The sequence below is a fragment of the Kogia breviceps genome, chromosome 16 (assembly GCF_026419965.1).
Source record: "Kogia breviceps isolate mKogBre1 chromosome 16, mKogBre1 haplotype 1, whole genome shotgun sequence".
Lineage (NCBI taxonomy): Eukaryota > Metazoa > Chordata > Mammalia > Artiodactyla > Physeteridae > Kogia > Kogia breviceps.
Genome location: NC_081325.1, coordinates 4,757,011 through 4,771,347, shown reverse-complemented (window position 1 = coordinate 4,771,347; position 14,337 = coordinate 4,757,011). Strand labels below are relative to the sequence as shown.

At 43.3% G+C, this 14,337-nt stretch overlaps 1 protein-coding gene across 4 annotated transcripts in view; it reads left to right on the top strand.

Annotated features, from left to right (window-relative positions):
• MTMR6 (myotubularin related protein 6) overlaps positions 1–7,319 on the top strand; it is a 28,952-nt gene extending 21,633 nt beyond the window's left edge. For 2 of the 4 annotated variants that reach the window (XM_059041997.2, XM_067016528.1), the window contains 5 exons: positions 1,549–1,598; positions 2,048–2,248; positions 2,631–2,762; positions 2,852–2,978; positions 5,085–7,319. In XM_059041997.2, coding sequence (XP_058897980.1) covers positions 1,549–1,598; positions 2,048–2,248; positions 2,631–2,762; positions 2,852–2,978; positions 5,085–5,348 — 774 coding nt within the window. In that variant the 3' untranslated portion in view covers positions 5,349–7,319. The remainder of the gene's footprint in view (positions 1–1,548; positions 1,599–2,047; positions 2,249–2,630; positions 2,763–2,851; positions 2,979–5,084) is intronic. The other 2 variants (XM_067016529.1, XM_067016527.1) reach the window with 1 other exon arrangement.
• The last annotated feature ends 7,018 nt before the right edge of the window (positions 7,320–14,337 follow it).

The window sequence follows — 14,337 nt, the reverse complement described above, 5'->3', positions numbered from 1 at the left end:
TTCCTGGTGCCAGCATGTTGCATCTGGGACGGGCCAAATGCAAGGGCTTCTAATAAAGGAAGGTTCTGCTTGCCTTGAGCGTGTGAGATAGGGGTGTTTCCTTGGCCGCGTTTGGCTCTCTCTGTCTGCCGGGCGTCCAGATGAAAGCATGCAGTAATGACGGAGCCTCCCAGGCGAGAGGAACGGTGAGGATTAAAGCGTGGCTCCTGCAGGCGACTGCAGCCGGCGGGTGATGAGTAGGGTGCAGGCTGTGTGAGGGGTGAGGCTGGCACGGAGGAACGGGGTGGGCTGGGGCCCGAGGGGGAGAAGTCTGGCAGGCAGCTGGACTTGCCCCTGCTGGCCGGTGAGAGCCCGCAACAGGCTTTAAACGCGGGAAACGGGAACATGCTCAGAGCTCATCTTTGTGAAAGGACGGTGTCCGGAAGGCAGAGGGGCGGGAGTGAAGGCCCGGAGAGCCGCGTAGAAGCCGTGAGGATGACTTGGGAGAGAAAAGAGGGCCAGAGGTAAGGCAGTGCCACGTGGATGGAGGAGTGGGCGCGACAGCGGAGTAAGAGTTGTTCACGGACTGGGTGTGGGTGGCGGAGAAGAGGCCTCTTCTCGGATTGCCTCCCGGCTCTGGACTCAGTTGCCAGGATGGACTGCGCTGAGAGAAGCGGCGCAGTGAGTTTCGTGAGAGCAGTGTTGAGTTAAGTTTCAGACCCGGCTGTGTGGAAGGGTGGCGGAGGGCCCACGGTAGAAGCCGAGGCTACAGCCCAGGCCACGTGCCCGAGGTTGCCGGGTGTGGGCGCGGGGACACTGGGATCTGAGCCCGTGCGGGGTGACTCCAGAATCTGCATCTTTCCCCGCACGCGCTGTGGCCTTCTGGAGAGATTTAAGGCAAAGTCAGGGGAGCTAAAAGTGGCAGTTTTGACCTTGAAAAGAATGTACTTGGTGATTATATAATGAAATTAGAAAGTATAGTAAATACTAAGAAGATAATGTTGTTTCGATTAGACCGATAATAATTAGAAACCTATTATTTCAGTAGAGTTGTAACAGGAAATAGTGCACTCAGGAGGTTGCATATCAATGTTTGAATTTGAATATAAACTTTTCATTGGTTTCTTTACCATCCTTTTTTTTTAAAGTATTACAGAAGTAACGTACACGTAACCCAAAAGGTTTAAACATCCACCCCAGTTTGCCACCCAGTAACCACTGGTAACCTTAACCTTTTTTCTGTGCATATATTATCATACATACAAAAAATGCCAATGCAATAGTGTTTTATAACATGCACTTTTCACTTAAAATGTAATAAATGCAACTGAAGTAAATTTAAGTCACAAGACTACTGTATTTCTTTTTATGTATCATTTTCACTCCTTGTTAAACCAACCTCTAACCCAGGTTCTTGCCGTCTTTTGCCTGTAATTTAAAAATTTTCGTTGTTTGCCACCATAAGTTAAAAGTGTAAATGCTGTTTTTAAGATAATAGGATTTAATCCATTCTAAACAAAAAAAGAATTGAAGGTGGTTACAAAATGGATTTTACTTTTTCTCATTAAGGTTTTAATAGAAAAAGATTGGATCTCCTTTGGACATAAGTATTCGGAGAGGTGAGTCACAGTTACACATTTAGGTACTTTGTAAAGTTAGTAGAACTAATTTAGAGTACCAGAATGTTCCTGTTCTTCATGAACTCCCAAGTCTGATGGGAGGTGAGAGTGGTGTTTTTTTTGTACGAAGACTGATTTAATTATTTTTCTGTCATTTTTTTCAAGTCTGATACTTTTGTTAATGTTCATAGCAGTTTATTACCTTCCTTTTTGTCTGCATTGTAGTAGTTAGAATGTAACAGACCCGTTAAAATTGTGGTTGAAAAACTCATAGGTGTAAATTGTTTCAATAAAAACATGACTTTTTTTTTTTTTTTTTTTTTAATGCCAGTGTAACAATGTTTTAGGATTTTTGGGGGGTGGGATATATGTATTTAAATTTAACAATACCCGAACAGTTGACCTCTTTCAGTGGCATTTTCAAAAGCTTGTACTTTCTGGGGGGTTAGGTGTGGCCATTTGGATGGTGACCCAAAGGAAGTTTCACCGGTGTTCACTCAGTTCTTGGAATGTGTGTGGCATTTGACGGAACAGTTTCCACAAGCCTTCGAATTCAATGAAGCGTTTCTTCTCCAGATCCATGAACATATCCATTCATGCCAATTTGGAAACTTTATTGGAAATTGTCAGAAGGAAAGAGAAGAACTCAAGTAAGGCAGTTGATTGAGATGGGCTTGCTTCTTTCCTGTTGAGCTTAGGTCTAACATAAATCATAGTTGAACTTAAACTGTCTTGACAGGATGATACAGAACTGAGTCTTACTGTAAAGATTTTATTGTCTGTTTTTCTGAAGCTGAATATACTCTGCGTACCCCTCACACTCTTGGGTCAATAGTTAAAATTTGTTTTGAAGTGTAGCCTACATACAGAAAAGGACGTACAGTGTACGTTTGAAGAGTTCAGAGGTGAGGCTAGACTGTGAATAGAAGTAAAAACTAAAACTTAAATCTACACGGGAAATGATTGCCTGCTTTATAAAAGTGAGCATTAGCGTCTCTGGGAAAGATCTTCATGTTTTTCTCCTCACATTAGGTTAAAGGAGAAGACTTACTCCCTGTGGCCGTTTCTTTTGGATGACCAGAAGAAGTACTTCAATCCTCTCTACAGTTCCACATCGGAGAAATTGGCAGTTTTGGAGCCAAATACAGTATCTTTCAATTTTAAGTAAGCTGGCATTATTGAAGTATTTGTACTCAATTTTTCTCCAACACAATTTATTGAAGTTTTTTTTTTTTTCTTTTTTTGTCATAAAGGTTTTGGAGAAACATGTACCACCAGTTTGATCGAACATTGCACCCTAGGCAGTCTGTGTTTAATATCATTATGAATATGAATGAGCAAAATAAGCAGTTACAGAAAGATGTTAAAGACTTAGAATCTGTAAGTATTCTGAAGTATCTAATACAATATATTTGGAATATTAAATTAGTTTATTTCCTTACTTGTGCTCTCAGTGTACATGTAGTATACATATCGATAGAAATCTTGAAAGTACTCATGGGTGCTTCAAAATCAGGTCTCCTCTGCTTTGAATAGGTTAGTTTAAATCTCTTTCTCTGAATTTTAAAACACATTGAACTATTCGAAGTATAATATAGAGAGAAATAGAGATATAATAAATATCAGGGTATTCACCACCTACCTTTGTGAGGTTTTAACACTTACGGTGTCTGATTCAGACCCTTCATGATACTGTTTGAAGGAAAGACACATTATCGGTCTATTTGCAGACCCTGTGAGCCCTACTGAGTCTTCCCCAGTACACTTGCTGCACTGAGTCTGGTGTTAGTCATTCCTGGGCATATCGTTATGCTGCCTCTATATGTGTTTATATCCACAAACAATTTATAATATTGTTGCATATGATTTGAAATATTATTATTGTGTGTGTGTGTGTGTGTGTGTGTGGTACGCGGGCCTCTCACCGCCGTGGCCTCTCCCGTTGCGGAGCACAGGCTCCGGACGCGCAGGCTCAGCGGCCATGGCTCACGGGCCCAGCTGGCTCCGCGGCACGTGGGATCTTCCCGGACCGGGGCACGAACCCGCGTCCCCTGCATCGGCAGGTGGGCTCTCAACCGCTGCACGCCACCAGGGAAGCCCTAAAATATTATTTTTATTATATGTTGAAAAAATACAAAAGAAAGTAGTTATGGATAAGGCGTAAAGGGCAACAAACAACACGAATGCCCGGGTACCCTTCACTCCGCTTAAGAAACCACGTTTTAAAACTATACAAAGGCTGTCACACTGTCATGCTTCACTTTGCTCTACACTGTTTTGAAATTTATCCGCGTTGGTACCCGTAGCTTTAATTCATCTGTTTGATCAGTAACTACTGTACCGTATTCTCTTGTGTGACGGTGTCACAGTCCGTCATTTCTGCTGTGCCAGACATTTCAGTCGTTTGCAGTTTGGAATCTCCACGACGAGTGAAGTTGAATGACTTTTCTTGCTTGTTCGCCACTCGGCTTTTCCCTTTCTGCGAATGGCCTATTCAGACCATTTTTCTGTTGGTGTATTTGCCTTTTTCTTACTGATTTATAAGAATTCTTTATATACCACACACTACTTCTTATTTAGTTAAATGGGTATCACCAATGGCTTTGTCCAGTCTTTCCTTGTCTTTTCCATTTTCTTTATGGTATGCTTCATATAGTTACTGTGAACTTTAATATAGTCAAATTGATCAGTCTTTATGTTTTATGCCTTTTTGTATCTCTGTTCAAGAAATCCTTCTCCACCCTAAGACGTTTCTTTACCATTATATGTAACAAAAAGGATCAGTAAGTACATGTTTTTAAAAATCCTGGCCAATTGTTATAACTCAGTGAGACCATCCTGTCTGCCTCCCAGACAGGAGTGTTGCTGGTCACGTCTCAGACAAGGAGGTCATGACCGCCTGAGTGACCTAGAGGAGGGGCAAGCCCAAGGTATAGACGGTGCAAGAAGGCCGTCTGGAGTTCACTCCAAGGGTCTGGAGAGGGTGGAGCTCTGCCAAAGAATCCTTTTAAAATCTGTTAAAATCAAAAAAATTCTGTTGTATTCTATACCTTTTGTGCTTACCTACCAAACCATTATAGGAAAACCACATAAGAAAGCTCTTCAGGCCGTCACGCCTTCGACTAAATGAGTGTGTGTTTGTTACATTATTTAGCTGTGATTTCAGGGTGGCTGTCTCACATATATATTTCTTTCATTATAAAATATTTACTTTTTATACTTTCTAGGAAATGTAGGTGCTTTTCAAATATAAAGGCCTAGTGATCATCTTCCGTCAAGTATGTTTTCCGTCGCAAAAGTTGTAAACAATTGGGATTCTCAACCATGTCTCACCTACACTAGATTTTAATTTTTTGAGATTTAATTTCGCATCGCACATAAAAAAACTTTTGCAAAAGCTCGAGTTTAGTCGGCTTTCATCTAACGTATATTGAACATGTAGCGTGTATAGTTTGTAATTTTTTTCAAATTTGGATTTGTTTCTAGCAAATTAAGCAACGTAAAAATAAGCAGACAGATGGAGTTCTCACCAAGGAATTGTTAAATTCAGTTCGTCCTGAATCACCTGCCCTCAAAACCTCCTTGTACAGTCTCAAGGAGCAGACTCTGCTGCCTGTGAATGACGCTCTCCGAACTATAGAGGGCAGCAACCCCGCAGATAACCGCTACAGCGAGTACGCAGACGAGTTTTCCAAGTCGGAGCCTGCGGTGGTCGGCTCAGAGTATGGCGTGGCCAGAATGACGTGTTAGGCTCAGAGAGAGTGATTTCTGGCTGCCTGCGGTGCGAGAAGGGGGTCATTGTGAGGATGGTCTGTGTGCGTGACCCCAGGAATCTGCCTGATGATGATCTTAGAGTTGACCAGTAGGTTGATAGTTGAAGCCAGGATGGTAACTGCTCTTGTGAGAGAAGGCAGTTCAGCTGCAATTCTAGCGAGAAATGAATGACCTTCAGCTCTTTAAGAAGCAGGCGGTCCTGGCCAGTTTCCTCCAGATGCAGTTTATACTGTGCACTAGTGAACTGACATGTCTATGATTTACATGTTAATTACAGCCAAACAGGAATAGCCTTCCACGAGTATAATTTGATTGCCAGAGAACAAAACTGACAAAGTGGTCCCTTACTTACTAATTGACGTGGCATGTACTTTCAGTTATGTAACTGTGTAACTATGAATATTTGCAAATTTTGCCTCTTAGTGGTGTTTATTGTTGAAGTGCCATGAAAAATATTTCTAAGAAAGCCTTAAAATCTCAGTTTATTCGTTACATTACTCTTCGGTTTTAGAGCCTAGAGCAAGAAGGTTGGGTCAGTCCGGCTGTATTTGTGAGCAGCCGCTCTGGCCCCCGCGGGAGCTGCAGGCCGCAGTGCCCCTGTGGAAACAAAATGGTGGTCGAAGGACACTGCCAGGCTCCTGTCGGGCTGGTCCCACTTCCGTGGCCAAAATTAACGCAACTGACGGTTTGGTTCTGGTTACAATTTGTTCAGTGCTACATTTGACGACTTATTATTTAAAACTTACATTGTTGATTTCTTGTATATGTGTAAGCACATTTGACTGTCTTTTATGAATGGATTACTGCATCCTGTTGATTCCTATTTTGTGGTTGGCTTTATTCCTTTGATAACTATGTAAGTTTACGAAGCTAAAGCTCTAAAGTGTTCTTAGAAACAATGAATAGTACATATCTGGATATTTTTAAACTGTTTTATCTCTCAAAGGATCGTTCTTCCTAGGATAAACTTACAATTTACCCAAGAATTTTGGGGTTAAAAAAAAAGGGAATACGGATAGTTTAGATTTTGCTTGGTTGCATGAATTTTTCTCTGTGAAACATTTTTTTCTTCTCTGTTAACATAGAAGAAAAAAAGAAAAAAAGGAAAATTAAGGGTAGCCTAATACAAAGTTAATGTTTAACAAAAAACCTTAAATGCTAGGAAGAGTTTCATTTTGCCATATTGTTGATAACTTTATTCTCTGTACTAGTACATATTATTAAAGCACCAAAAAAAAAAAAAAAATAGAAAATGACTTTCAGTTGACGGTGTCGCCCAGCTGGCTTTAAAATGGACAGTTTAACGTGGGCGGCACAAGCTACGATTCAAGGGTACTAGCAAGTCTGCACAGGATCCCTTACGCGTCTTTTTTATTACAGCTACGTCTGTTATATTAATTTTGAACATACCTAACTTTTTCAAATGGAAAAAAAGGCTTTATTGTATGAGCTTATCCTATTTATTTTTCCAATGCTCTTCTGTAATGCATTATGTAATAAGAAAAATACTTCTTTTTACACAGGAATGGAAATGCACTATAAAATACAGTTTGTGATGTAGCCATGTCTATTTCCATATTTAAGCACTGGGACAAGAAACGTAAGCTTTGTGACCACAAAGGGAAGCCATTGTGCCTTGTTACTTGGTTCCAGTTACTGATTGTGGTTTTAGAATCTTCCCCGGCAGACTTCTTACATTTCAACTCTTTGGTTTATTGTCTTAATCTTCAGTTTGAGGCATATATATGTGTGTGTTTATATGCTCACACATGGGCTGAGAAATCACCTAACATCCTAAGTGACCTACAGGGTATATGTTGGCAAAAAGTAGGTTGTGTATATGTCTTACAAGATTGCATTTGTGTTCAGTGTGTTTGGGATTGTATAGCATGTATATTATTACGTACATTGTTTAAAGGTAATGAAATGTTCTTGTTTTACATTGAATTATTATTATTTTTTTTTTTTTTGAAAAAAACACATGGGATCCAGTTGTGGTGGGTTTTTTTCTCGCTCATGTAAGGCAAATGGACCTGCGAACGACACCAGTCATCCCAGTATAAGGTTTGAGCAGTTAATTTTTCCAAAGGGGACGTTGATAAATAGTCATTATTATTTACAGAGGTAATTGCCACAGTATTTAAAATAAGCATAGTGCGCTAAAGGGTTCAGCAGGTATAATTGATGATGTCACTACACTTTCTGTGTGATCCTGTCACTTCCTGCTGTCATATCGCTATTTCATTGTGCCCTTCTCAACCTGTTGATAGAAGGCGGTATCCAACGAATTTGTACCTTTAAGGCGCAGTGTCTCTCCAGAGACAGACCTGGATGTGATCAGGAAGAGGAAGTTGCCTGGCAGAGGAGAGTGAGACTTTATTTGGGGGTGTTTTGAACAAGTTGGTTAGGCTAGAAGTAGCTTTTGGGGAATCATGGCTAAATAAAGATGGCTGCAAGACCTCTTTTTTTTTTTTTTTTTTTTTTAATTTATTTGGTGGGGTAGCAGGGCAGGGGGTAGTGTCAGGTTAACGTCTTTTTTTTTTTTTTTAAGATCATTATTTTGGGGGCAGTTTTAGGTTCACAGCAGAATTGGAGGGGAGGTGCAGAGATTTCCTTATATACCCCTGCGCTGCACACGCATAGCTTCCCCCATTATTAACATCACCCGCCAGATGGTACATTTGTTAAACTCAATGGACCTATACTGACACATCATAATCACCCGAAGTCCATAGTTTACCTTAGGGTTCACTCTTGGTGTTTGGACAAATGTATAATGACCTTTACATACCGTACAGAGTATTTTCACTGCCCTAAAAATCCTCTCTGCTCCACCACCCTTCTTCCCCTTCCCCCAACCCTTGGCAACCACCGGTCTCTTTACCATCTCCATCGTTTTACCATTTCCAGAATGTCATACAGCACGAATCACACAGTAAGTAACCTCTCACATTGCTTACCGATTCTCTCACTTAGTCATCTACATTTAAAGTTCTTCCATGTTTTTTCGTGGCTTGCTAGCTCATTTCTTTTTAGCTCTGAATAATAGTCCATTGGGTGGACCACAGTCGATTTATCCATTCACCTATCGTAGGCCATTTGGGTTGCTTCCAAGTTTTAGCAGTTACGAATAAAGCTGCTGTATAAACATCTGCGTCTGCGTTCAGATTTTGGTGGGGGTGAATACCGAGGAGCGTGACTGCTGGCTTGTGTGGTAAGAGGGCGTTCAATTCTGTAAGGAACCACCAGTCAGTCCTCCGGAGCGGCTTCACTGTTTGCACCGCCACCAGCGATGAATGAGAATTCCTGCTGCTTCACATTCAAACACCAGTATTTGGCGGTGTCAGTGCTCTGGATTTTGGCCGTTCTTAGAGATGTGTAACCAGTGTGTTTTGACTTTTTCTCCTTGTGCCAGAAGGTCAGCTTCAGAACACTGGACAATTTCCAGCTGGCGTTCCAAGTTGCACGAAACGCCTGCAATCACCTGCAGTGCTCCGCAGAGCAGTTGCAGACTGTTAATGACATCGGTCCATTGTCATGGCCCGGGTTTGAGCTATTTTGTTGGCTGCTCTGTGTAGTTGTGCAGTGGGCATTAGCATACCTCGATTGATTAAGTAAAATGTAGAACCTCTTTTTAAAAATGTCACTATACCTATATGGGAAAATAATCTAAAATAGAGTGAATATGTGGATATGTATAACTGATTCACTTTGCTGTACAGCAAAAGCTAACGCAACACTGTAGATCAACTATACTCCAATACAATTTTTTTTAAAAGTCACTATAAGCTTTAGGAACCTGTACTGGAAAAAAGCCTGTAATTTAGAATGGTTGATTATCTCTAAAAGAGTATACGGTAGTGCTTGCCATCTTATAAAAAAAAAAAAAACACGAATTTCTACCTTTTTTTTTTTTTTTGCGGTACGCGATCCTCTTACTGTTGTGGCGTCTCGCGTTGCGGAGCACAGGCTCCAGACGCGCAGGCGCAGCGGCCATGGCTCACGGGCCCAGCCGCTCCGCGGCACGTGGGATCCTCCCGGACCGGGGCACGAACCCGCGTCCCCTGCATCGGCAGGCGGGCTCTCAACCACTGCGCCACCAGGGAAGCCCCCACAGGTAACTTTTTTTTTTTTTTGCGGTACGCGAGCCTCTCACTGTCGTGGCCCCTCCCGCTGCGGAGCGCAGGCTCCGGACGCGCAGGCGCAGCGGCCACGGCTCACGGGCCCAGCCGCTCCGCACCACGTGGTATCTTCCCGGACCGGGGCACGAACCCGCGTCCCCTGCATCGGCAGGCGGACTCTCAACCAGTGAGCCACCAGGGAAGCCCTCTGCCATTTTAATAAACAGTATTAATGCTACTCTAGTTACCACTGAGCAGATTAAAATATCCTTTGCACAGCAGCTTTTATAAAATAGTGGAATGTGTAACTGAAAGCAGCCTTCAGGAGCTATAAGACTTAGTAGTGGACTCCTAAGGCCCTAGCTTTGAGCTTCTGACTCAGCAAGTGTTGGTTGGGACTCTGGGGTTAAAAAGCATTTACATAGCGATAGAGCATTTGCATCTTAAAATATCTTGGAGATTCTGATGCAGGATGGCAGGAGAATCACCTCCAAGGCGCACTGCCTGCAGCCACCTACCCCGATTGGTAAGCATCTCTCATTCTCAAAGGAAAAGCTGAATTTGTCTTGTACGAAGAGCAGTAGACCGGGGAGTGTCTTCCTTCTGAAACGGTGCTTCACGGGTGGGAGTGAGAAACAGACCTTTGTCCTGAGCCACTGAGGGTGTGGGCTCTTTGTTACGGTGGGTAACCTGGCCCATCCTGAGTGGGGAAACCACGGGCACACCTAAGAGGAGAAGAAATCTGGTTTCATCTAAAGACCAGTCCCTCACTGTCCTCAGGTGGCCTGTTACTTGTGCTTGTACTTGTGTCTGGTTACGGTTCATTGCGTTTGGCCAGAGCTCTTTCCTCTCTTTATCTCCAGCGGTCGCCTCCCCTTTGCCCCTTGGCATTGACTCCTTGAGCCAGACCAGGTGTGAAGTACCATGCCGCCCTCTGTGCTTGTCTAGCCGTTGCCTCGTGGCGTAGTTTAGCTTGTTACTCTATCTGCTAGACCTCCTGTAAAGCAGGCACGAGATGAGATTCAGATCAACATTTCAGGAGAGATGCTGTGTACTTCACATTGAATCCCTCAGGAGGGCATCATGTCAGGCTGTTCACTTTTAGGATGCTGAATTTGGTCGCTTGGTTGATCTCACCAATATAAGGGTTCATTTTTTTCCCTTTGGACTTAGCAGATGCTCTGAAGGGTAATGTTTTGGCATCCAAATGAATATCCTAGTCCCTCACAACCTATCCACTGATATTTGCCTGAATCGATTATTTCATTGGGTGTTCCAAAATTGTGATTTTTAAAAAAATTTGTTTTTTTACCCAAATAGTTCAAAATGTGTGTGTATTGTGTGTGAATATATATATGGGGGGGGGAGGTGGAGATATTGTAGCATTGATGGGTAAGGCATCGATTTTTTTTTCTTTTTTTCTTTTTCCATATATTTAAGGTCATTTTTACTTTCTCTTTTATTGTCTGTCCATGTCTTCTCATTTTTTTCTCTAACAGGTGGTAGTGGTTTTTTTTTCTTTATTTAATATCTTTTTTTTTATATTTTAGGGAGACTGACCCTTTCCCTGTAATATACTGTGCAGATATATTTTATCATCAAAATTTCAATTCATTCATTTATAATCAACATGGACTTGTGTCTTGTGTTAGCTCTGCCATATTTTACTGTCTTTATTATGAGTATATTTAGTGTAACTTTGTATAATTACTGTGTCTTTTTATTATGTAGTCTTATTTTAAAAATATTTTAGAACGCTTCCTTTGGTAATCATATATTTGGATTTGTATCCCAGTAGTTGCCTTTTTACTTTTTTCTTTTTTCAAGATTGTTTTGGTTGTTCAGGATCCCTTGGAATTCCATGTGAATTTTTGGATGTTCTTTTCTATTTCTGCAAAAATGCTGTGGGGTTTTTGATAAGCATTGCATTGAATCAATAGATTGCTTTGGATACTGTTGACATCTTAATATTCAGTCTTCTTGACCTGTGAACAAGGAATTTCCATTTATTTGTGGTTTTAAACATTTCTTTCAGCAACATTTTGTAGCGTTCAGAGTACAAGTCTTTGCCTCCTTGGTTAAGTTTATTCCTAAGTATTTTGTTCTTTTTGATGCTATTAGAAATGGAATTATTTTCTTAATTTTCTTTTCAGATTTTTCATTTTTAGCATATAGAAACACAGCGGATTTTTGTGTGTTGATTTTGTATCCTGCAACTTTTCTGAATTCACTTATTAGCTCTAACCATTTTTGTATGTGGAATCTTTAGGGTTTTATCCATGTAAGATCATGTCGTCTGTGAACAGAGATAGTTTTACTTCCTCCTTTCCACTTTGGAAAGTGGAAAGGAGGAAGTTTCTTTTTTTTGTTTCTTTTTTCTTACCTGATTGCTCTGGCTAGAATGTCCAGTCCCATGTTGAATAGAAGTGGTGAAAACAGGCATTCTTATATTGTTCTTGATCTTAGGAGAAAAGATTTCAGTCTTTCAGTAGGTGCTATGGGTTTTTCGTTTATGGCCTTTACCATATTAAGGATATTTCCTTCTCTTCCTAATTGGTTGGGTATATTTTTTTTTAATCATGAAAGGGTGTTGAATTTTGTCAGATGATTTTTCTGCATTAGTTAAGATTGACTATGTGGGTTTTTCCTTCTTTCTGTTAATGTGGTATATTACATTGATTGATTTCTGTACGTTGAACCATCTTTGCTTTCTGGGAATAAATCCCACTGGTCATGGTCTATAATCCTTTTAATGTGCTGTTGAACTCAGTTTGCTAGTATTTGTTGAGGATGGTTGCATCGGTGTCCATAAGGGATATTGGTCTGTCGTTTCTTTTGTTACCATGTCTTTGGCTTTGGCCCAGCTGTTGTTTATGATTGACTTTTTTTTTTTTTTTTTTTTGCGGTACGCGGGCCTCTCACTGTTGTGGCCTCTCCCGCTGCAGAGCACAGGCTCCGGACGCGCAGGCTCAGCGGCCACGGCTCACGGGCCCAGCCGCTCCGCGGCACGTGGGATCTTCCCGGACCGGGGCACGAACCCGCGTCCCCTGCATAGGCAGGCGGACTCTCAACCACTGCGCCACCAGGGAAGCCCTATGGTTGACTTTTGACGTGCATTGGTAAACTAGAAGAGTGACCACCATGAAAACCTGACACTTGAGCAAGGAAGAGGACAGAAAAGCATTTCTCAGACTCATAAACCGAGCCATCATCCTTGAGCTCATCTTAAATTTTTCTTTTGATGTGATTACCAAAAATGTGAAAATGAAAATCAATGTGGCTAAAAGGGTCATGTAAATTATATGAGAAATTCTAGACTCGTTCTGGCCATCTGAAAGCAGAGGCAGAATACTGTAAAAGACATGGAGTTGGAGACGTGTTGACTACCTGCCGTGAGTGTGCAATTGGGCAAGAGGAAGGCTGTGGTTCAGATTTCCAGGTTGCCCTGTGTTTGTGTCAGAGGGCGCTCCTGCGGTACGGCAGTGACCGAAGACCGTGGGGAGGGGCCCAGACCAGTGCTCTTTAATGGGGGTATAGCACGAGGCAAGGCCTTAGTGTTTCTAAGAAGCCTCGTTTCAAAAAGTGACAGGTGATGGCCCGGTGTATCCCAGATATGATCATTTTAGCAAGTGGTTGAGGTAAAAGTCATAAACGTGACATTTAGCGTGTTTTTTGGTGCTCAGTCTTCAAAGCCTGGTATACTTTCCCCTTACGGCACATACCAGCTTGGACTTGCCGCCCCGTACGTGCTCAAGAGCCCCACGTGCCCGCCGGTGTGGGGCAGCAGAAACGTAAGCCGTGGGCTCTCGCTTGTCCAGATCTGGTCCTCTGTTCACTTTCCCAAAGCTTCCCAGATGAGGGGGGTCGCTTTCCTGCCCTCTGTTCTTCAATGATCCAACCGCAGGACAGTTCCTGTAGGAAGGTGTAAATCCTGAAGCCTTTAGTTTGGGTGATGACACGGCCTTTGGAAAGAGCAGGCCTGGGGCAGACTGTCAAGCAACGAGCCCTTGGCAAGCGGTCTTGGCCTCTGAAGGGGAAGGAGGGCTGTGGCTGTGCCGTTTGTGGCAGACGCGGGCCGGGAGGGGATTTGCGGAGGCTCTGAGGCTCGTGGAAGCCAGCGGGGGTGGGGGGAGAGTTTGTGAGCAGCTGGTAGACGGGAGAGAGACCATCGGGGGAGTCCGGGTACAGCTGTCGATGGTCAGAGAGGCCGGCCTCTCTCTCCGCCTCTCTTGCCCGCATGCGAGCGTGAGCGAGAGCTCCGTTGGGTGGCGAGTTGGGTCGCACGCCACCAGCTGCCGACACAGGCCGCGGCCTCGTCCCGTGGGACCCTGTCACCTCCCTGGTATCCCTTCCAGTCCCCGCAAAGCAGCCATTTAACGTAGCGAACCTGGCGCCCCGGACGCTCGCCCCTGAAGTGTGTGTGTGTGTGTGTGTGTGTGTGTGTGTGTGTGTTAAACTTACACCGATGTACCCTGCCCACCTCCTGCCCTTCCCCCTGCCTTCCCACACTCACGCTCTTTTCTGACCTCCTCCCCTTTGCTTCGCTTCCCCCGGGTCTCGCTTGGCCCTCCTCGAGCGCCTGGTGCGTGTGCCGGGTGGGGTGCTGGGGGCGTCGCAGGCATTGTCCCCTTAGAAAGTCTCATTCATGGTGAGCCTGCAAGAATGGCGGTGTTTTCCTCATTTTGTGTCGGAACCAACTCGGAGCATTTGGGAAACCTGCCCACCGTCACACAACCAAGCAAGCTGGACTCTCACTTCCGTGTCCTGATTCCAAAATCCACACTCCTTCCGTTACTCCTGAACCCTTCTTCGGCTCCAGAAAACACTGTACACATCCCTCTCTT